Source organism: Corapipo altera, unplaced genomic scaffold (genome assembly GCF_003945725.1).
Source record: "Corapipo altera isolate COAL_440 unplaced genomic scaffold, ASM394572v1 68, whole genome shotgun sequence".
NCBI classification, from domain to species: Eukaryota; Metazoa; Chordata; class Aves; order Passeriformes; family Pipridae; genus Corapipo; species Corapipo altera.
In genome coordinates, this window is record NW_020884919.1 from 6,585,825 (window position 1) to 6,608,727 (window position 22,903).

At 37.9% G+C, this 22,903-nt stretch overlaps 1 protein-coding gene across 2 annotated transcripts in view; it reads left to right on the top strand.

Annotated features, from left to right (window-relative positions):
- Positions 1-22,903, top strand: part of ZRANB3 (zinc finger RANBP2-type containing 3) — a 44,084-nt gene that overhangs the window by 1,233 nt on the left and 19,948 nt on the right. For both annotated transcript variants that reach the window (XM_027656280.1, XM_027656279.1), the window contains exons 2-4: positions 5,372-5,527; positions 18,573-18,591; positions 21,151-21,329. In XM_027656280.1, the coding sequence (XP_027512081.1) occupies positions 5,379-5,527; positions 18,573-18,591; positions 21,151-21,329 (347 nt within the window). In that variant the 5' untranslated portion in view covers positions 5,372-5,378. The remainder of the gene's footprint in view (positions 1-5,371; positions 5,528-18,572; positions 18,592-21,150; positions 21,330-22,903) is intronic.

Sequence of the window (22,903 nt, forward strand, 5' to 3'; positions counted from 1 at the left end):
ATGAGGAAGAATTTCTTGACATTGGCAGAGCACTGGGGGGTTGTGGAGTCTCCCTCTCTGGAGACATTCCAAACCGACCTGGATGTGTTCCTGTGTCACCTGCTCCAGGTGACCCTGCCTTGGCAGGGGGGTTGGACTGAATGATCTCCAAAAGTCCCTTCCAACCCTGACAATTCTATGATTCTGTGAAATCGTTGATTAATCAATCAGCCAAGGTCCCGTGATGTTCTTTGAGCCTGGAATTCCCTATTAACTTTTACTAAACACACAGTCATGGAGCAGTTAAGGCCATCAAGTGGAAATTTATGAAGCAAAACCCTTAATGGAAAGACTTGTTTGTTTTAAGCATCTGCTGCTGAGCTGCATTAGAAGGCTATACTTAGTGACCTATAAAAAAAAAAAAGCAGTGGGCTTATATTATGTAATCAGCTTGTGTTGACAAACAGCTATTGGAAAACTTAAAATAGTCCTTGAAGTTGTCATCAGTCTTGCACCCAACTTTCCAATACAGAAACATGTCACCTGGGGTAATATCCTCAACAAACTGGGTTTCAGTTGCTACCTCCAGAAGGATGATAGTCTATGGTGAAATGCAGTGTAGCAGTAGCAGTAGCAGAAAGATTTCCAAGGTTGGGGGTTTTTTTCAAATTTTATTTCATTTTACTAGTATTTGCACTGCCCTTATCCATCAGTAGTTACTTACTTTTCCAGATCAGTTATGATTCTTTGAACATAACAGAAGTTGGAGCACATTTCTTGGAAATATTGCTGAAATTGTTTCTCTCATGTATGAACAGTCTACTTGCTTGAATTTAAAAAAAAACATGTTTCAGGTTTTCTTAAAAGTTCGAGGGACATTCTCAAAAGTTTTCTTGGACATTACAATTACTGCACAAATATGTCTATAAAACCTAGTCTCTTTTAATTTAGTATTGAAAAATGGTGTGAACTGGACTGCATCGAATAGTCTATAGGTACATTGTTGTAGAGCCCCTTCAAAAGAACTTCAGCAGACTGGAAAGGTAAGACTCACCTTTACAAAACACATGGTGACTCATCAAATGGTTACATTTATCCTAGTGTTCACAAACCCTCCACTTCATAATTTTTGCTGGTTTTTATGCTTTATGAATGAATCATGCTGTAGGTCCATGAGTCTTCCTCATTCCTGCTTTTGAAAGCTGGGATCATTTACCACTAGCTAGTGCTGAGATACATAAGCAATTTTAGATAAATAGTTATTTGGTTTATCAATTCAGCTGTTTCATCCTTGATTTTCTTTGAAACACTGGAATAAATACTATACTGTTTGGGATTTTTTAACTTGTGAAACCTGTGCAGCTGAATGAACTCTCTGAGTGAAAAACTGGGTCTCCACACCAAACCTTTTAGGTCTGTTTTGTCTGGAAAAATGCAAGTTCCAGAGCTTGTGATCTAGAGAAACGGGAAGGGCAATAGGATGGATGTTACAACAAATGGGGGACACAGAAACAAATGAAATATTGTAGTTAAAGAATATATGCACTGGTCTTACTCTCTCCCCTGAGATCTGCTGAGACTGCAGTGGGTAGGACAACAACATACAAACTGGTCTTCTGCTACACTGACTAGATTTTTTTTTAAAAGGTTATTTTTATTTTTTAACATTACCACAGTGCTGTCTGCAATTGACTGTCTCAAAACAAAACATAAATAACCACCACTGCCAAAGTCATTGTGTATGTTTTTATAATAGTCATTGTTCACCACAGTTCTCTAATTAATCACTTGGTCTATGCTTATTCACCTAGTAATAAACTAAACAAAATTTTATACATATCTGGTAGCTAGTGCTTGCTGCGTTGCTGCCTTTCAAGATGGATCTCCAAAGTCAGTTTTAACCTCGTTAATGACTGATAGAGAAACGTTTTTCCTGGTAGTATTGCTGTGTACTGATGACTAATATGTACCTTCTCTAATTCAGATTTATGCTTCTAAAGCTGCATTGTTCCTATTCAGTGTCTCAGTGAAAGAGTCTTGTCGTGAGCTCGTTCAACAGCAAGTTAATTGTGTTACTGTTTCTTTCTCATATTGTCACTCACTACAAGCTATGGAGCAAAGCTGATCAGAAGGTGTATCATTATCTCTGCTTTTATAGAATAGAAAATTATCACAGAAAATGAGTCACAAATTTCCTTTGGAGGTGAATCACGGAACTGAGTGTTGAACAGGTTTGTTGGGTCCGCCAATCCTGCAGTGTTCGTGTTCAAGCTCGGCTCTCCAGAAATGTTTGGTGTTTGTTTTTTCACCACCAGTCTTGAGGTACCTTAATCAACTTTTAAAAGAATTAAATACTCTCTGGAAAATATTGTGATAGAACTATTGAAGGGATTATGGTTGCTTTCCCAACAGTTAGAGCTGAAACATTTCTGTTTGCTCAACTGAGAGCTAAAGTGGGTGTTTACTGGAGCTTTACGAGTTCTGTGAAATGCATCTCTTGGGCAAGCCAGAGGCTTTCCATCTCCTGTTAGAAAAAGTTCAGTGGTGGACATGCATCAGAGAGCCTTGGTGCTGATCACAGTACTTGTATCTGCTGCTGAATGTTCCAGAGGCCCAGGGTACAAGAATATTGTTTCTTTAAAGATACATCAAAAGATTCCACTTGTAAAAATGGGGAGGAAAAATTGCCATAGTCAATAATGCAATTCCAACCAGATGGCACAGAATGCCTGGTTTGCGAAAGAAGTCTGGATTTCCTTTCTCTATAACTGGTTATTTCATTGACATTCAGAAGGTGACTCATCAAATAGTCACCATTTGTCTTTGGACAGGTTATGTTCCAGGTCTTCAGTCAGAGCTCTGCATCAGGACTATGTGGAGCAGCACTGGGCTTGTCTCAGTAGTTCAGCACCTCGAGGGCAGTCCTGATAGGAGTCTAGGGAAGAAAGGTCCTGGCTTTCTGCTGATAGTACCAGACTTACGTGAGAGCTGGGCTTTCTGTACCTTGATCCTGCTGTTGGAAGCACAACATCAGCCTCTCTCCAGCCATGGAGTTCTTCCTGCTCTGTGGATCACTTGCACTCATCTGGTGAGGAGCAGCAGGTGCTCAGACCCCTGAGGTCCATGTTTTTGAGAGCAGTGCTGTGACCATGTTTATGCAGAAGTCCTGCAGTGTGTGCATACACACACACCCCCCTAGCTGTGATTCCAGGTAGGATTGTTGCTTTCATACATGAGCAATAACATTCCTAGGGCTTTATATGTGGGACAAAGGATACCTCTTCAACAATATGCTTCTTAGAAAAGATTGTCTAGCAGCTAAGTAATTTAACACAAAATAGAACAGAATCCACAGCAATGGTAAATACAACCCTTATGCCTCAAATTTGAGTGTTGATCAGTATTTAAATTTAAATTCACTCTGTTCCCTCACTGCCCAGCAGAATGGTACATCCAAGCAGCTGTGGTTACACACCCCTTCATTGCAGGAGTGGTAATAGATGCCCAAGAAGGAATGCAGGAATGAACTGGAAGTTCTCCAGTTCAATTCTTTCACAATAAGAATGTCATGGAACTTGCCTGTAGGCTCATGCACAGCACTTTCTTCACATTCCCCTGACTGTCTGTGATGCATATCTTGATAGACATGCCTGTAATTCATCCTATAACCAGAAAAAAAGCACTTATTCATTTTTTGCCTGCGTGGATGTCATTGGTCTGACTGGCAATGCTGGTGACAGATCTTTCAAAATCCTCATTTTTCGATGTTTCTGCAACAGTTAGTGGACTTCCAGAACATTCAGATCCTGTCCTTCTCCCTATCCTTCTCCCTTTTCCCACTGTTGTCAACAGTACTGGGAGTTCCTTTTTATTTTTTTCCAGATGTGGCAAATTCCCCACAACTTATATTTGCTGCGGTCTGTTCATTCCTTTTTAATTTGTAACTCCCTGATTTTAAGACCATATTAAGTGTCTAACAAGACAGGGCCTGGCTTACTGGGCCACATGAGAGGTGTAGAGCAGGGGGTCAGTGAATCCCACTCTGGAATCTCCACTCCACACCACAGGTGGGGGCTTCACGTGCTATGACCAAGCTGCCACTGGGATAAGCTCTGTGGAGAGGGGTCTCTCGGGGACTGGGATCTCCCACTGATCTTGGAAAATGTCCGGTAACAACCCTGTGCTCATCCCATGGAAGTTATTTCTCAATTTTAGTCTAATATGGGAGATGGAGTGTTGGGAAATAGAGTTGTGATAGAACAACCATTTGCAGTGTCCCCAGGTCTGCCTTACCCTGTAAGCAGTGTAAAACAGCAGGTTCCTTAGTCCTGCAGGTCCTTGAAGAGAATGATCATCTAGCTCAGCACATTTCTACCTGTGAATATAATGGTTCATCCCACACATTTTTTCTGATTTCTTTCGGGTTGCTTCAGAAATAAGTCAGGATCAAAAAGCCCAAGTGTACCATGTTCAGGATTTTGCTCTCAAACCTGGAGATACTGTTGACAGTGTAGGAACTGTATTTTGGCTGATGTTCCTTGTTCCTATGGTAATCCAGCTCCTCACACAGGCTTTGAATCCAAAATAATTAGGTAATGTTTTGATGTAAAGGTTTGCCGCTTTCTTCGTGTTCAGTCAGTGCACTGCTGCTGAGCTTAATAACCTTTTGGTTGGTTGTTTAAAGTCTACTGAAGTTAGAAGAGAGTTAAAAATATTTCTTCTCTATCCCTGTCCTTTGGACAAAAATGAATGAAAAATCTACATTTTTAGTCTGAAGCACACTATGAGAATTTTTATTGATTAGTTATGTGGTTCGATGTTGTTTCTTTCTGAGGGAAATAAAATTCCTTATTTTTTTGTTATTATTATTAATTTTTATTCTTTTTTTCCCCCTTCCCTCAAAGTGGGTGTATTTTCCTCTTTTTTCTGATTTGATTATTAGAATTAAAAATTTTAGAGGACTGTTAGTTCCATCCTCAGAAGGTTAAAAAGCCTATTTTTTTTCCTAGAACTCTTCTGAAAAATATTTGCTAAAAGAGTTCCATTTCAATGCCCATGAGCAAGCGCTATTTGAATGGCCAGTAACTTTCATTCATGAACAGGAAACTTCCTTACATAATGATTTCATATTTTAAAGGAAGTGATACATCCTGACCTCTTCATCTTAGAGTATTTTATTGGTACTGAGGTGGTGGACTCTTCCTCCAGCATGTGCATTATTTTGTGCTTTCCAGAGAGAATTCTCAAAAATTCTTGAGAAAAGTTGTGTAGATATTGAATATTTTGAGATGAAATGATTAGTATTGTTCCATGAAGCTTTATTTTTTAATGCATTGCAGACCTGTCCTGCAGGTAAAACATCTTTTTTTTTTTTTGTTTTCGTTTCCCTCAGGTTCAACATGAGTGCACTCCAGGAAACACCTACACTTGAAGCTTCTCATTCAGAAAATGTTGATGCTAAGCTGTCCTTTCTACCTGAAAGACTGAGAAAGAAGCTGCTTCCTTTTCAGGAAAAAGGCATCATATTTGCACTTCAGAGAAGTGGCAGGTAAAATCCGTGTTGCATCACATGCTAAAAATAATTATTTTAGGTAAAGAAATTAATTTTTATTTATTCAATACCAGCAGCTCTTAGCTGAGATATTACAGAAATCTTTCATAAACTAGAAGATAACCTGGTTTAAAATGAGGAGTTGTGGGGGTTTTTTCCACAGAGGATGAAAAATGTTTAATAATGCATTCTGCAGAAGAGAATTGTAGTACCAAAGTGATATCAACCTCCTCATGTAAAAGGAGGTTGATATCAGCGGGACCACAATTTTTGTTATGTTAATAGAGAATTCTTAAAATAAGTTAATTCACATTTGATTCTTCAGTTCTTAATGGCGTGGTAGAGCTGTTAAGGGAGTGACTAACAGATCCTGATGCATCTGTGTGTTAATTCTATTTTAAACTTGGTACCATTCTGGCATGTAACCAGGGTGTTCTGGAGCTCCCTGAGCTGCAGCAGCAGAGCAGAAGGAGCCCTGCAGAGAGCTCAGCAAGTGCAGCAGCTGATAGGGGAGGCATTCAACAGTTAAGTACCTGATAAATCCAAAAAAATGGTTTGTGCAGCACAGGCTGGAAATATTTTGCTGAGTAAGAGCCAGTTACTGAGTTACATGGACAAAGAGGAGGGAGGGAAGTGATACTTCCACATTTATAAAATTTAGGGAACGCAGGCAATTGCAACCTAAAGCCATGAAACTACTGTGTGCTGTTCTTTTGGAAAGTAATGGTGTTTGAGAGGACTGGCCCAAGGGGAATTACAATGGAAGTGGTTGTAAAGAAGGATGAAGTTAATTTCTGATCATTTTATCATCTCACTTAGAGCAAGAGGCTTAGGGCCTAAATTTGAATGTAATAAATGGAAAGCCCTTGGCTACCATGTCTCAGTTGATCTGATTTTAATAAAGAGAAGTGAAGTTTATAGATTATGCAATTGAGGTACATTTGCATATACAAATAGTGAAATAACAGAAGCCATTAACATTGAAGAAACTATACCCATTTAATTAGTGTAGGCTAGTGGATGTGTTTGGAAGAGGCATTATCTTTTGCAGCCTATTATATAATGTAGAGGTTCCTCAGGAAGCAGCTTAACTGTAGGACTAGATCCATTTTAATCAGATATTTCTTTATTCTCTTTGTTGAAGAAGTAACAATTGCCTGCAATAAGTAATCTGAAAAAGTTTGGAATTAGGCTAATGACTCTGTCAAGGAGGGAATTATGTTAGTTTCATTAGGGTTATGGGGTTTATGTTTGTTTTCTTTTTTTTCTTGAAACCCTTCATTAACAAGACTTTTGCATAATATGGCCCTGATGGTTTTGGTGTGGCCTGCATATGGAAACATGTTCATCATGATTGCAAGAAACCTCTTTCCTTGGCACACCAAATCCTGTATTTTAGCTGGGTCAAACTGGGGCATTGTGTGCCCACTCTCAGCCAGCTTCTATCAGAATTAAAATGTATTAAGTCAAACTTTCCCAAGGAGTGTTTTTCAATCTGTCCCTTGCTCATGCAGATCTATTTCTCTTTCTGTCCCAAAACAGAGAACAAAAGCCTCTGGTGCTTGCAGCTGAATTTTCTCATTAGTTTGTGAGCCCTTGGCTCACCCAAGTCTTTCCCTTTTGTGTACTCCATAATGATTTAAATCTTTTTTCAGTATCCCCAGGGGTATATTTTAGCAGGGTCTGGTGCCTTCCTGTAGAAGTGTCTTTTCTTATTTTAAAAAATATATAAACACAGGTTTTGAAGTCAGCAATATGTGCATCTCAGCTCATCTCTCTTCTCTCCCCCAGGCTATGCCCTCCTTGCAGTCATCACTTAATCCAGGCTTTGCTGGAGTGGAAGGAAACTGGTGTAGAGCAAGTGCTCTCCTGTAGGCTGAAGAGATTCAATTAATTAATCTTATCTTAGGTTAGACAAACACCCAGCCTGAAAAAGGAACTTATTATTGGAACAAACTTTTATTTCTTGCATGAAAGAGGCTGGGAGTGAACTATTAATTCCCTTATCTGTTCCGAGGGTATGAAATAAATATACTGTTGTGGTTTGTGCTTTTGCTTCATTAGTAAATGAATGAAAGGCTTTTCCAGTAGATGCTCCAAGGGCATCATCTGGACTGACAGGCACTGCCCAACCCTTTTCTAGGAACTGATAATTCTAGAGCCAACAAGGCAGTGTATGGTTCAACATATGCTAAGATACCTTTTACCTCGCAAATATGCCATAAAGGTAAATAACTGCAGGGCTACTTACTCCTTCCTGGAGTTTATTCTTCAGAAATGCACTTGGGAATGGCTACTTAGGGATTGATACAACATACAGTCTTTATTTATAACCTCAGACATTAATGTGCAGAAAAGATGGGTGCACACAAATTATGTCCTTGAAGACTATTTTATTTCTATTATTTTTTTTCAGTAAAGATCTAAGTTACTTTTAAAACCAGCAATAATATGTATTTATTTATTTCTTTATATGTGCTTTAAACTGTCTCTTAAATTAAAAAACCAGCAAACTTGTCCCTTCTAGGAACATGAACTCTTAGCAATGGGCTTAGGAAATCCTGAGGAGTCACCACGTGTTGGTGAAGAGGAGGTGGCAGTGTCCCAGCACAGTACTCTGGAGAAGTGGTAGAAGCTTGGGCAAAATACCCAAGTTACAGAGATACAAGAGCAAATGATTGATAGCACTGATAAGGATTGTATTCAACCTCCTTTGAGCCCACATCTCTCTTTGAATACTATTGATTTTTACTGCTGCTGTTCACTAATGTAGCACTTGGAAACTCACAATCTCTTTTTACCATGTGTTCTTGTTTTGTATCCTCTCTTTACAGAAGTGTGGGACATCTGTCTCATAATACAAACAGTTTGTTCTCCTGACTGCACTATAAAAGTCAGAGGTGTGCTGTTTGAAAGTTAGTCCTTGTGCTCCTGGGTGGCATGTGTTCACCATATCACTAAATGCCTTATCAGGCTTCGTCATAAAAGCTGTCAGCATGGGATCTGCAAACATCATTATTTAGTATTGCTTGCCTAGTTGATGGTATCTGCAAAAGATGCCTTCAGACACACAGATATCTTTCCTCCTAGACATGCTGGCAGAACAATTTGTTTAAGCTGTCTTGCTTGTGGATGCAAAAGAGGATTTGGAGATATTTACCAGCCACGAAAATGAGCTTTTCAGTTGTAACTGTGCTCAAACTGTTTTACTGGGGTAATCTTGTTTCCTCTTTAAGTTTTCGAGGTACTACATTAACATATGTTCTGGAGATTGATTTTTAGTTTCCCATACATGCTGACTCAATGTTGTTTATTGAGTACAGTCTCAGTAAAAAAGGTAAATGACCATGGATGACAGTATCAGGATATGCAGAGTTCATATCTGGTGTTAAGTTTTAATGAAAGGGTTTTAATGAAAGGATATTTGTTTTGTTAGGCAGTCCCTTTCTAGAGTAAGAAAAAGTTGTGTAGTGTTTAATATTGCTTTTGGTAGTAGGGTACAGAGAACCATTGTGACAGTGAGCTGATTAGAGAATGGAGTGTCAGTGTCCTCTATTAAAATACCAAATCCGTTGCCTGCACTTCAAAATAGTACATTTTTTCCCACTGAGTGTGTCTCTGATCTCTAGCAAGCTACACAGGAGAAACACATAGTTAATTCTTTGTTAATTAGAACAGACTTTTACTTCAAAGACTTTATCAGTCTTTGTAGAAATTAATTCCCCCCTCCCACCCTCAGAGTAGACCAAAAAAACCCAGAGGTTCAAATCAAAATTTCCTCAAACCTTATGAACACAGGAAGGTTCTTCACTGCTAATGTAGGGCACACATAGTCTGCTGAGGTTTTAGTAGTTGAACCATAGAAATGTAGCTCTTGGGCAGGAAGCAAATAGAAATGTTTAGAATTCCCAGGCACAGCCCATTGTAGGGCCAGGAATTTCTGATACGTGATATTTAAATTCTTGGGTGAATTTCTACATGAATTTCTTCAGCTTTCTAGGGTGTATTAGTCATTGAGTAGTATGAAAGGTTTAATTTCCACTTGAGTTGGGTGTCTAAGGGAGTCATAGATTTTGGAAGCTGATACAGGAAGAGAAAATCCATTCAGTCCCTGCACTTCCGTGCACATTTTAGTTTGTGCTGGAGCAGTGGGGCCTTTTGTCTTACACTTTTATTTAACTATTTTTCACTTTCACTGTTATTTTTGTCATTATTACTGAGTTTGCTTCTGATTTTTATGTTGTCTATTAATCTTTCTTTGTCCTTCTGTACAATGCCATTGTTGCTTTCTGTCTTGTGTTGCCCTTTTAAGGTACCAAGGCTTTTGTTTCACTTTGCTTTTATCTTTACCATTTTCAATCCAAGATTGCTGATTGTTTTGCTTTTTCAGTGTGTTGCTTTTCTTCAGTTTCTTATCTTTGATAGTAGGTATGAATAAGAAAATAGATTTGTTTTCCATTTTCATTTTGAAGCACTAAGCCCCGTTCCATGTCCATCTATCTGTTACTGTCTGATTTCTCTGTCCTTTGTTTGAAAGGTCACAGGTTGCTGCAAGTCGATGTTGTGATTAAATGCAAGAGCAGCTGCTTTTTGCCATTATCTAAATTTCTTTTTGTGTTTTTTAGAATCAGCTACATGGTTTAAAGGAACACCTCTAAAAATATTTTATTTTTATAGGCTACAGGCTACTGTTGAATTTTTCCCCAGTGTTATTTATTAGTATTTCTCTCCTGGGAGACATGTCATAGTTATTTTCAGTGGAATTTTACTTTACTGTTTTCATCTATTATAAGTCCTCACAACACTAGTTTCCACTAGTTTACTTAAGTGTCCTAGTTTAATTTAAACAAGAAGCACACAATTTCATTTATACAGTGAAAACATTACCCATCAATTCTAAACAAAGAAAAATTTAACAGAAATGGTTGGCACAGAGAGTTAGTATTTAATGGAGCTGTAGGTGTTTGATAATTTTCAGTATATTATCACTATTTATACTGATAACGGTATTTATACTGATAATTACCAGTATTTAGGGAGAACATTTATATATCTAATATATATATTATAAGAAGAATTTTTCTTCAAGTTTTATTCATATTGGGCCATTTTGTGCCCAATAAGTTGCTGAAAATCTTAGTGAGCATTCTGGCTATTCCTTAATAGCACATGACAGTGAGTATTTATCATTCTTACACGCTGCAGGGAAGGATCTAGAACTGGTGTCACTACCAAACAGAACATCCTTCAATGACTCCAAACTTTGTAGTATCATTGTTGGGGAGACTGGAGTTAATTTGAATTCTTGTTATTAAACTCATGACCAATTTGACCTTAAGATGGAGAACTCAGAGTTCAGCATGAAGAAGATAAATTCACAGACAAGATGAAGTTAATCATCTTTTCTTTTGGAAAAATCTACTTATTCTTTTTGGTTTTGCCACACTGATATAGACAGAAGCCAAATTAATTAAATTTGCATGTTAGAAAATGAAATTCCCCTCACATTTGGGGTTTTTTTTAGTCATGTCTAGGAATATTTCTTTGAATATTTTATTTTTATTTTAATTTGTACTTGGTAGCTTGCAGCATCAAGTACCATCAACAAGTGTCTCCATTATTTGAATATCTTCAGGTCAGAGAGAACTGGGAATAAAAATAAAATTGTAACTTTTTGATGTGATTTCTGCCTCTAGTTCTAGTAATTTGTGGTTAGATAGTGTGAGAGAGAGATTTGAAACAAGGCACAAGTCTTTGCTAGAATAAGAAAGAAATCTTCTTTTATTCCAATATATTCAGCAACCCAGATATATAAAACTATTATAATTTTGTGATAAATGAGTCCTTGAACTCTGCATAATAACAGGTGAGCAGTTGTTTCCAGTATTAGAAAACAAGACACAGAAGTATCCCCCGGGGAAAGAGAATGGAATGGCTGTTTATTGAATTTGTAGAGGATCAAACAGTTGATATATTCCAGCTCTGAGTGTCCTGTGTTTTTAAAGAAGGGTGTCTTTTTTTTTTTTTTTTTAAGACATTGGTTTGTAATGTTTCAGAGAACATTTCACATCTGAGAAGTGCCAAAGAAGAGAGAGATGATTAAATGAAGCTGCTGGCTCACAGAATGAGGTTCAGATGCAGGAAGTATGAATGAGAGACTGAGCCAAGTTCTGCAGAGCTCTCATAGCCAGGGAAGCTTGTTTGGAAGTGATGCTGGAGGAACTGGGGAAGCAATTCAGATGGGACAAAAAATGCATTGTCAGTAAGTGAATGTAGAATATAATTCAGGAGAGGAACTGTGTGGGGTTAAAAAAATAGGACTTAAGAACATAGAAAAAGCAATGGTAGTAATCTAAGTATTTGCCTGGGCTTAAATGTGGACTTGTAGCAGCAGGAGTAGAGTAGAAAATACAGATTTTCAAAATACAGGGCACAATTTGTTAGAATGGAAAAGGAGAACGAAGTGAGAGAGAGACAAGTGCAGGTAATAGGGTGCCAGCAGTGATGGAGAGAGGGGGAAGGGGAGATGAATTTCCTGTTAGTTGTGTGCACTGGAAGTTTGCAGAGTGAGAAACCACGAGGAAAGGTCAGAGTGGTCAACTAAAAGCATCAGGGAGAGGGAAGAATGGGAGTGATCAGGTTGGAGTGTGTGAGACAAGTGGCTTTAATGCAAGTGAGAAGTAAAGTCTTAAACAAGTATGAGTCACTTCTGACTGACTTAATGGAAGTTGGAAGAAGAGGAATAACATAAGCAGAAGGAAAAACTACCCCAAGGGTGACTGGGTAAGCAATTTAAATCCACATGTTCTCTGATGGCTTTGGGTTGTGTTCACAGGGGGACAAGTTGGAGTAGAGGAGATAAATCAACGTAGGAAAGATCAGCACAACTGCTTAGTTCAGAGATATATGTCAGAAAAGAAGTGGCATATTCTGTCAACAGCTGAATGGATAGTTGTTTTGAAGTATTTGGAATGTATAAAAGTAATTTGAAGGATTGCTATGGAGGAGGAACCAAGTGTAGGAGAAAACACTGATCTTAAGAGCTTGGGGTACTGGAGAAAAAAAAGACACTGAATCTGGGAACTGTGAGAGACTAGTGATGAGACATTTTTCTAGATAATTCTTTTCCCTACTGTGTGATTCAGCTGAGTTTACAGGAGAAAGATGCGAAGAGAGTACTTCTGCAGCTCTTCCAGTGCAGGTAAATGCAGAGGGAGAGTCACTTGGAAATGCAGAGGTCATTGGGAAAATCATGACAAGTACCCAAATTTCATGGAAAGTCTGCATACTAGAGAAGACCTGCTGCTCACAGGTATTTCAGATGTGCCAGGTAACAGCAAGATTAAGTTTGCAGCCTGGATTATCAGGAGTTGAAATTCGTTGATGTTATTCCAACTGTTCCAATTAAGTGAAGTCAGTTTTCCTTGCACTGAGTCAGCTGGAGAACCAATTTGGCTCTGCAGCCAGTGACTGAATAGGTGAAGAGTTTTCACTATCCCTGTTTGGTGTCTCCTTGACTGGAGTTTTCTTCCGTTAACAGTTCAACTAATATAACCTAAAAACTTCTTGATGTCTCTGAGCTTAACCTTCAAGTTGACCACTCTGATATGTGCTATTCCACATCTCTGTCAAACCTAAAATACTAGAATATGTGGTCTGAGAGCTTTCAAATGTTAATGAAGCACTTTGGGTGGGTTTTTCAGTCACATGTTGAGGAGTGTTGCAGGAAAGCACAAGACAAGCACAGCCATTCTCCTCTACACTCCTTTTGAGAACCACCAGCACTGCAGATCTGGCAATTTAGTGCATCTTATGTTAAATAAAAGGTTGTTTCTTTATTATTTAAGGGTTTTTAAAATAGTGTAGTTCAGTAGCAAGGGTACAGCCTATCTTACATCTCCTGGAGCACTATTTTTGGTGAAACAACCTTGATGATTTCTGCAAGGAAGTCAGCTCTTGGTTGCAGTTTTGGGGCTGTGCTGTGATTACTGACACACAAATGGAACGCCTGCTTGCGCAGTTTTATATAAAAATGTTCTAAGTTCAGATTCCTTAAATAACCCTGGGATAAGATGTTAGTGTTAAAGTGTTGGCCTGTGAGTAGGAGGCAAATTATATGTTGTAGCGTTATATAAAACTGACTCACATGAGTAGGTGAGAATCCCAAGAATATCAGGACACCCACACTGGTGAAAGAAAGACGTGAGCTTCCTCTGTACAACATGTTCCAAAGCCTGCATTAACAAAAAACAGCTTTCATTGGCTTCAGTAGTAACAAATTTTTTCAGTGTTTTAAAAAATTAAGTGCTACTGCTTGGACTGTTTGCCTTGGAAAATGCGTTTGAAATGAAGGAGTTTGTTCTGACAAAGCTACCTGCAGTTCTAACTACTGTTTTTTCTGGATAAATAGGTGTTGAAAATCAGTCAAGAAGTTAAATTATCCCCACAAGCAGGCAATAGGTATATTGGATTGCTGTGCCCTTTGGCTTTTAGTCCTCCATATGAGGAAGCACAACTGTCTAGTCTAGAAAGGATATGAGTGCAAAAGATTTCTGTAGTTATAAGAAACCTTTATCACCAACTGTATGATTTAGTGGGATCCTTGGTTATACAGACCTTATACTTGTGCTAGTGTGGTGTTAGTCGATATTCCTTCAAGAGCAAAGTTCAAAATGAGATTCTTTCTCTTTACAAAGATCCCTTGCTGGAGTAGCCATAATATGAGAGACTTTGCCTGTATTCTTTGCTTGGTTAATAGTGCTGACATTTCAAAAAGGGTGACCTGAATGTAACCCAGACACACAGAAATAGAAATGACTTTCATTTAAACATTTGTTCTTCCCTGAAACTCATTTTATGAAACTCTTTGAGCATTACCCTCTCTCTGATGCAGTCTATTTTTGTGTGCCTATATGGCATATGCCACAGGAGCTTAACCTCAGTTTCCTCCTGCTTCTCCAATGAGCTCATCTGCATAAAATTTTCAAGATCTGTTTCTCCTTCTGCTTTGCAAAGTTGATTCCAATCTTCTTGACATCAACACAACCAGGAGCTTTTCCTGGGCTCTTTGAGGTTTGAGAAATTACTCTTTTTGTCCGTCTAGAGACAGAACTTTACTGATGAGAGCTTTCAGAGGGCTCAGGTTTGGGTTTCTTTCTTAGTTCCTTCACCTGTTTTATGCTTACTTCTGGTTTCTCTCCTGGGTTTGGCAGTAAAAATCTGTAAGTGCTCTTTTGCTTGGTGCTCGATACTTTTACAAGACTGTTCTGTGACAATCTGGTTCTGACTCATCCAGCTTTGGGTGGTCCCTTAAATTAAGGGATTCTCTGCATTTAGAAGAAATCTTCACACACAGTGATGGGTTTTGTGTGTAACCTCAGGTGCTTGCATTTGTTCTGTTCAGGGTGGGGATCAGCAGCAGGGTTTTGGAGCTCTGTGCACCTGAGGTGAACCAGCACATAGACCTTGCTCTCTGCATGTGTGTTCGCTTACCAGCGTACTGCCTGTGGCTCTTTGAGTTTGCATTTTAAAGGAAAATGTAGTTTTATTTTAGAGATAATACATCTCAAAATGAAAGGACTGTTAACTCCTAGTAGAGACCAAACTATGGTTCCTTTCTGTTTATGCAAGATACTCCTGTGTCCAAATGTGTCCTGTGTCCATTGCTGACCCTACAACTGCAGAAGGGTTGTGAATAGTAGGAAGGTTGTAGCAGCATGTGCAGTGCATCCCAATGAGATCCTGGTGCTTTCTGCCAGGAAAAAATAGCAGATTTCCTTGATGAACGGACAGAGATTCAAGTAAAAGCCACACGATTCTCTCTGAAGAAGGGAAACCTTTGAAAATGAAATGGGAACAAATCTGAAAGAATTTGCCATTGACTGTGGTGCTTTCTGCAGGGTTGGGCTTTGCTGCTGAGAGTAAGTGCAACTGAGACATCCAAACGGATTTTTTTCCATGCTTTTCTGAAACTTTTGCCCGTGTGGGCTGAGCTTATAACAGGATATGAATGTGTGTATCATAGCTCTGATTTATATTCTTGGATGGAGCTATTATTAAGGTGTCATATGAACAGATGGGACATGAATGATGAAGCTCAGATTGGGTAACTACCAGTTGAGAGGAAATGACTAATTGAACTTCAGAGAACAAGAAGTCTGTCTTCCTGCAGTCAAAATATGCGAAACAAAAATACATATTTGTCCCTTCAGTGTAGCTGAAGATCTGTTTCTTCTGCTTTGACACAGAACCTTTCTGTCCATGGTGGCAGCTTGTCTGACTGCAATAATATAGATTGTACTGAGGGTTGGTTTAAATAGAGGCTGCATATTTCTAAGATTATGTAAAATATTGCTTTTTAACAGCTTAATGCAATTATTAGACACCTTGTGAGTTCTGTGGGATGTGGGCTCTGATGATGGGCAAGTTCTTTACATTTCAAATCTAATTGTTGTGATTATAAACTGGGAACACTTGATGATTTTCCTCCCGGTAATATAAGCTATTTGTCATTGCCCTGGAATCTAATGGAAAAAAATTGGACTTACCTTTTATAAGCATCCCAAAGCATCTTTGCTTTCTTTGCTTAAGATGTTAAGCATCTTTGGGATTCTTATTTTTGAGCTGTGAAAGCTGCACAAGATGAATGCTCTAAAATGCATTACGTCATAAATCAAATATCCTCCATTTCCATTCCCACATACATTAGTTTTATTAACTTCTAGCTGTATCATAAACTCAACCTGGTGTGCCATATCAAAATTTTATCAAGTGTGAGTGTCAATAATGTTAATTAATTGGCATAAATTAGCAGTTTAAAAACCGTAGCACTTCAGGAATTGGAGTGTGAAGAGTGTGGATCAAAGCAGTGATTCATCTTGCTAAGTGTATCATAACAGAGGGCTTGACACCTTCAGATACTTTAACTGGAGCTTTAAAAAGTTTTGCTGCTGCTACATAAGAAGTTTCACTTCAGACATATTAAGTGGAAGTTAATAACCATGAAAACTGAAGATACTCTGTAGCACCAAAGGTTTTATGGGTTCAGTCTGAAAATGAGGGCAGAAAGAAAACCAGAACAATTTCTTAGTCGTCAGCAGATACTCAAGTCATCAAAGCTTAAGTGGCTACAGTTCACCCTAATGGAAAAATCTAGTTTTATGGAAAAAAAAAAATCTGTGCCTGTGGTTGACCTAATTCTAAAGCTTTTTGGTTTATTTGCTATTCAGCTTCTAATTGTCAGAGTGATTTGTAAATCGCTCTGAATTTCTTCATTGTAGCCTGTTATCCTGAAATTGAAAAAGGTGGGTCCAAATAATTCCCATATGCCAAAGAACAGTGCAGTAGGATCTTATATATTCTCACTTCGATTTGTGTGTCTGAACTGGCATAATTAACATTACATTATTTATGCAATTCTACTGAAATTTAAGTTGATGTGCTGAGAAATCCTGTATTTGTCAGCACAAGTTGGCAAGGAACATTTGTGTTCCTGTCCTCTTTTCCACATTTCCTTACAACAGATGCTACTTGGTTATTGCTATATTTGTACTTTTGCCCTGATATCCTTATATTAAATAATTTTTATTGAAGAAGTTCTGTGGTTTATTCTTGAGATGCCTCTGCTCTGTGTCTAACTGTTGTAGTCTCACTTATTTTCTGCGTTTGTGTAAGAAGTACAACTGCAACAGTAGGTTATTGTGAATTCCAATTGATTTCAGGCCTCAAACTGTTTTTAAAAAACATGATTAATGTCCTGAAAGCACATTAATGTTGTTGGCCTGAAAGAATCTGCAGAAAGAAAGACTTGTTTTGTAAACTTCAGCTCAAGCAGTTAACAGTGAGTATTTAATGGAAAAAAATCAGTCTTGGAGCAAAACCTGCCATTTTAAAATTAGAATTGTGTCTTAGTTGTCTGCAAGTAAATGTCTTTGCCCAGCTGCAAATCACAGGCATTAATGCCCCAGACTCAGGAGTTGCCACTAAAAATAGTTCTCTTCCTGCTTTTTTTCCCTTTGGAAATCTGCAGACTTGGGGGCTTTTCCTTGTGTTTTCTTCCTTTGTTTTCATTGCTCCATCCCTAACAGCTGGGGGGGAGGGGGTTGCAAAGCAATTGCAAATACATAGTTTGTTATTTATAAAGAATTGAGTTGTATAAGAATTAATTTTTAATTCATTTTTTACCTCAGTTGAAAGAAACTGGGGAAATGGGTAGACACTGGAATTTACACTGGCAGATGGAGGGTACACATAGACTCAAAGAATGGTTTGGATTGGGAGGGACCTTAAAGATCAAGTTCCAGGATGATGAAGAAGCTTTCATGGGCTAGAAACCTTTAAGGTCCCTAGAGCCTCTTTGAGTTAAAAATGTACATAATAAACTAAATAACTTAAAGCACCTTTTGAGAAATTCATATCAACGGTGGCATTTAATGTTTAGAAAATGTAAATTTACAGAATTTACCAGTTTAGGCTGGAGACTTGGAATTGTCATTGTCTTTGCATGGAGTGGTTACCAAGTGACTCCAAAATGGGCAAAAAATCAAATTCATTTTCTAATAATTTAGCTGGTACAATTGGTGGGGGAGAGGGAGTGTCTGCTTCTATTTTCAAACAAATGTGACAGTTCGGGAAAGCAGATTTTTAAAATCAGTCTGTCATATAAATAATCTTTAATCATGAAGCAGCAAAAGCACTGTTGTTTCTGAAAGACAAAACAACCTTGAAGATGCACTTCCTGCCTTGAAAATGTCTCCTAAGATTACAATTAATGTATCTTTAGACCTAAGCAGCAATTGCAAGTTCTCCAGTAATGCTCACAAATTGAATGTGCATTTCTAGAACAATTGGCATCCTTTCAAATTCAGACCAAATTCACTTTTTTTATTTGACACCTGGAGGAGTGAAGTCACCTTTTTTCCTTTCATTGGTTCTGCAAATCCACAACTTAAATTTATAGTAATCCATTTGTAAGTATTGTTTTATTTGTTATATTTAGTATTAATTTCTGCTTTTCCCCCCTCTCTTTTCATTTCTTTTTCAGGTGTATGATTGCTGATGAGGTAAGTGATGTTCCTGTTCCTCTAACACCATTTTGTGTTAACGTTCTTCATGCAGAGGTGACTTTTTTTGTTTGAGAGATGTGGGCAGAAAGGCTGGTAATGAAAGCAGCCTAATTCCTGTGATAGTCAGCAGATATTCTGGAAATACCTAACTGAGGAAAAAATTGAATCCTGACATGAGTTTAAAAGGATGTTTGAGAAAACTTAGAAAGTTCCTTTTAGCTGCATTTAGGTAGGTTAAATCTCTTGAATTCTTAAATCTTAAAAACTTTAATACAGCTGATTTCTTTTAAGCACTGTATAATTGCATTCTTAATGGACTAGTGGACATTCCTGGTCCAAAGAGATTTTTAACAGATACGGTTTCCAAGGATGAATTTTCTTAAACTCACTGATCAAGTGGTGATAGTGAAATTCATTGCTTCCATACATTTGAAAATTCACACTGTATTCCGTAGTAGGAAAATCTGAGTCCAGCATTTCTTCCCACAGATAAAACATTTTTGTAATAATGCTCTTGCTGTGTCGTCAGTGTAAAACCTTTCTGAAAGAGCGGTAATATTTGGGGATTGATATAGTTTCCCTATTCTAATTTGGCTTTTCTTGGCACACCAGGAGGGAGAGAGAGATGGATTACTGGGATTTAAGCATCTCCTCATACTAGAAAAATCTCATTACCAGTGGAGATAAACTGGCATAGAATGTGAAATTTCTGCAAACTGTGGAGAATACAAACGTATTCAGGGGAAGAGAAAAGAGAAGCTTGGGAAAAATCAAAATACCAGCAGTATATTTGTTTATTAAAAAAAAAATTCTTATTTCCCTCCTTGAATGAGAAAATGAGCTCTGTGTAATTATGTGAGCAATAAAAAGTCCTGCAAGATATATTTATTGCAAAGTAAATAATGTATATTTTGTAATGACAATAGGTCTGGCACTGGAGGAAGTATTGAGCAGTGGGATACCCTGAGTTTTTTGACTGTCTCTAAAATAAGAGAATGTTGGGGAAAGAATATATCAGTATTGTGAGTTTGTATACAAAGAGAAGCTATGTATGAAAACTGGAGATCATAGAATTACTGTACATATACCTGCATTGTGTAACTATGTAAAGGTTAAAGTAATATAAAAGAGTGTTTTTGAGAGGTATTCTAAAAATACATTTCCATTCTTCCCTGCAGTGAGGACAGATGTTTTTCCCTCAAAATTTCAGCTTTTTTTGTGTCATCCATTTCCATGATGGAGAAAGATAAGTTTAAATCAAAAACCAAGGCCATAATATATGGTCATGGGTGCACTGATGCCAAGAGCCCTGCTTTTACTCCTTGCTCCTTTCAGCTCAGTTGTCTGGATCATCACCAGGGACTGGGCAGTCTGAGTTAGGGAGACAACTGTGGCAACAAACTAAAAATTAATGTTATTTTGTTGGGTTTTTTTCTTTCACTAGGATTTGTTTTCAGCTGGCCTGAGAGCTCCTGGTGACACAAGGGGAGCTTTCAGGAAAATTTTAATGAAAACTTGGCAATTTTGAACAAAAACTTGGTATCATAGCAGCTCTGATTATTTTTATTTCTAGTAATAGTAGAAAGATTCGTTATGTTTTCTTCTATACCTGGGAAATCCCTCCATTGTATCATTACATCAGTCCACTTAAACTCCATACTGGAGATGAGAGTTGTTGTTTTGTATCTCTGCTGTGAGCAGTTGGACAGGAGCAAATGAACTCCAGTATCCACTGGACTCCATGGAAAACCTGCACAGAGTATTTTAAGGCCAGTCTCTGCTTTGGTGTTTAACAGGAGTCTGTAACTATCTCTTGCCATGTGAACAAACCCCTAAATTCTGGATATTATACTCATCTGTTGCTGTCCATGGTCATAACTCACGGACAGCCTTCCTACCGTGACAGTATGAACCAAGTACTTTCTTGTTATATACATATATTGAATCGTTACCCGTCACCTTGTCTGTAAATGTGAATTCTCACTGTGTGGACTTCCCACTCTGTGTTCCAGACCAAAGAGAACCCATTAGCTCTGGTGAATGAGAGCAGTCGTTCCTTTTTGTTGACCTACTGGTTCAAAATCAGAATTGTTCACACAGACCCTTGTTTGTTCTCCAGTTGCCTCTACAACTAAGAACAGAGTTGTTTGTATGTTACAAAGGCATCCTATATTTTTCTTTCCTTTGCATAATCTTTAAAAAAATGGGGTTTGTACCTTAACATGTTAAAGAGTTTGATCTTTTTTGGTCTATACTATTAAGACCTGAACTGAAAATCTTCTGAAAAGAATGGAAATGCTTCTTTTGGCTTTAATGAGCAAACCAGATATAACAAATGTATTAATCCATTTTAACAGAAACATCTTGTTTCATAAAGGATGATCTGTGGTAGCAAGTGATAATTAAACAGGTGATTAATTAAACTATGTGATGAGCTCTTTGACTTGGTTTCCTTTAGCTGGCTCTGTCTTTGCAAATTCTTTTTAGCTCTTCTGAGTGGAAGATGCTTTCTGAGCTGAGACTTCTGTGTTTAATCTTGTTCTTTTTTTTTCCCAGATGGGGCTGGGTAAAACCATTCAAGCAATTGCCATTTCATATTACTACAAAAATGAATGGCCTCTCCTGATTGTGGTGCCTTCCTCTCTGAGATACCCTTGGGTGGATGAGATGGAGAAGTGGATTCCAGAGCTCTCTCCAGATGACATTACCATCATCCAGAACAAAACTGATGTCGGGTGAGTAAATTTGGTTATTCTTCTGTGGAAAGCCTTGTTCTCTACCCCCTGCTCAAGGAGGGCCACCCTTTGGGATGTCAGATAAACCCCCTGGAACATCAGATATACCCTCTGGGATATCAGCCACTCCTCCCAGTTTTGTGTAATTTTTTTATAGCAGTTACTCATTTTCTTTGAAGTTGAGGGATCTGGTTTTTTGCAAAGTAGCAAGTGCTTGTCTGCTGAAAATTAGATGCCTTCAGTGTGTCTCAGATTGAACATACACAGTTGTTTCTCAGCTCTGATGAATTCATTAGCTTCTGTAAAACATTTTTCGAAAACTTCTGGTAACATTACAAAATGAGGAGGTAATTACTGTTAAAATTCTATTTAGTGCACTGAGAAAATCTGTAAGTTAGAATAAGTAATCCCTACATAACTGAAAAGGTCATCGTGACCTAGGCTTTCTATCTTTAGACTTAACAGCATGAATTCATCAGAGAGACTACATGTGGTGTGTTGGTAGAATAACTCCCCTGTAACTCTGAATTACAAGGGTTTTTTAGTCTGCTTTACTGTAAATGACTTGGGTGGTTTCATGGTAATGTTTGGGTGTTGTTCTGAAACTTCAGTATGAGGGAGACTGATCTTCTTGTGGTCTGGGGAGCATCAGAAAGTGACTTGACCACCAGGACGTGCCACTTGGAACCTTCCTTGTGGGAACCACAGAAATCCAACTGAAAAGAGGATAGAGCTTAATTGCTGCTGATAGTTAAGATTTAAGTTTATCATTGTAATATGAGAATTAAAATGAGCCTTTTTTTTAAGCTATTTAACTAAAAGGCACTTAATGATTACAGTGCTGAATGTAGAAAGGGGAAATGTGGAGTAAGAAAAATGATGGCAAAATTAAATGGCAAACAAAATCCTGTTTGTTTTACATTTTAAGAGTTTTTTCAATGAGTACACCTTAACCATTATCACTTTTATTCAACAACTAGGAAAGATGAAAACTCGGGTTTCTACTTGTTTAAACTTAATTCCCATGAGGCTTCCTAGCCACAAGTGAGGTTGTGTTCAACTAATTAATATTTTAACATTAGAAAGTGTTTTATGCATTTGCAAGAAAATGCAAAAATACAACTGCCAAACTTGGTTTAGCATTTTGTTACATTCTGCTTCCATATGTTCAGCTTTGATTTCTCTCAGTTCAATCCTTTGCTTTTCTTCAAAACTTCAGCAAGTAAATTTACTGTTCGAGTGTTGTTTGACTTTTTGATTTAAATGGGTTAAAATATACTTAGTCATCAATTAAGGTTCTTGTAATTTCTAGCTAAATTTGAAATTGGATGTTTCTTGAATAAATAGGTTCCACTAAGAATAAATAGATTTATTTGTAAATTTTTATACGCACTTCACAAAGGGATAGAGGATATTCTTGTTTTCCTGGTTGCTCCATTTCTCAGTACAGAACAGCCAGAGTCTGTGGTGCAGTGACCACAGTGCTCCAACCATTGCCTCTTCCATAGCCAGCAGCATCAGTGTGCACATGCACATACTCCCTTCCTCTTAAATGCTCAAGGAAACTTCAACTT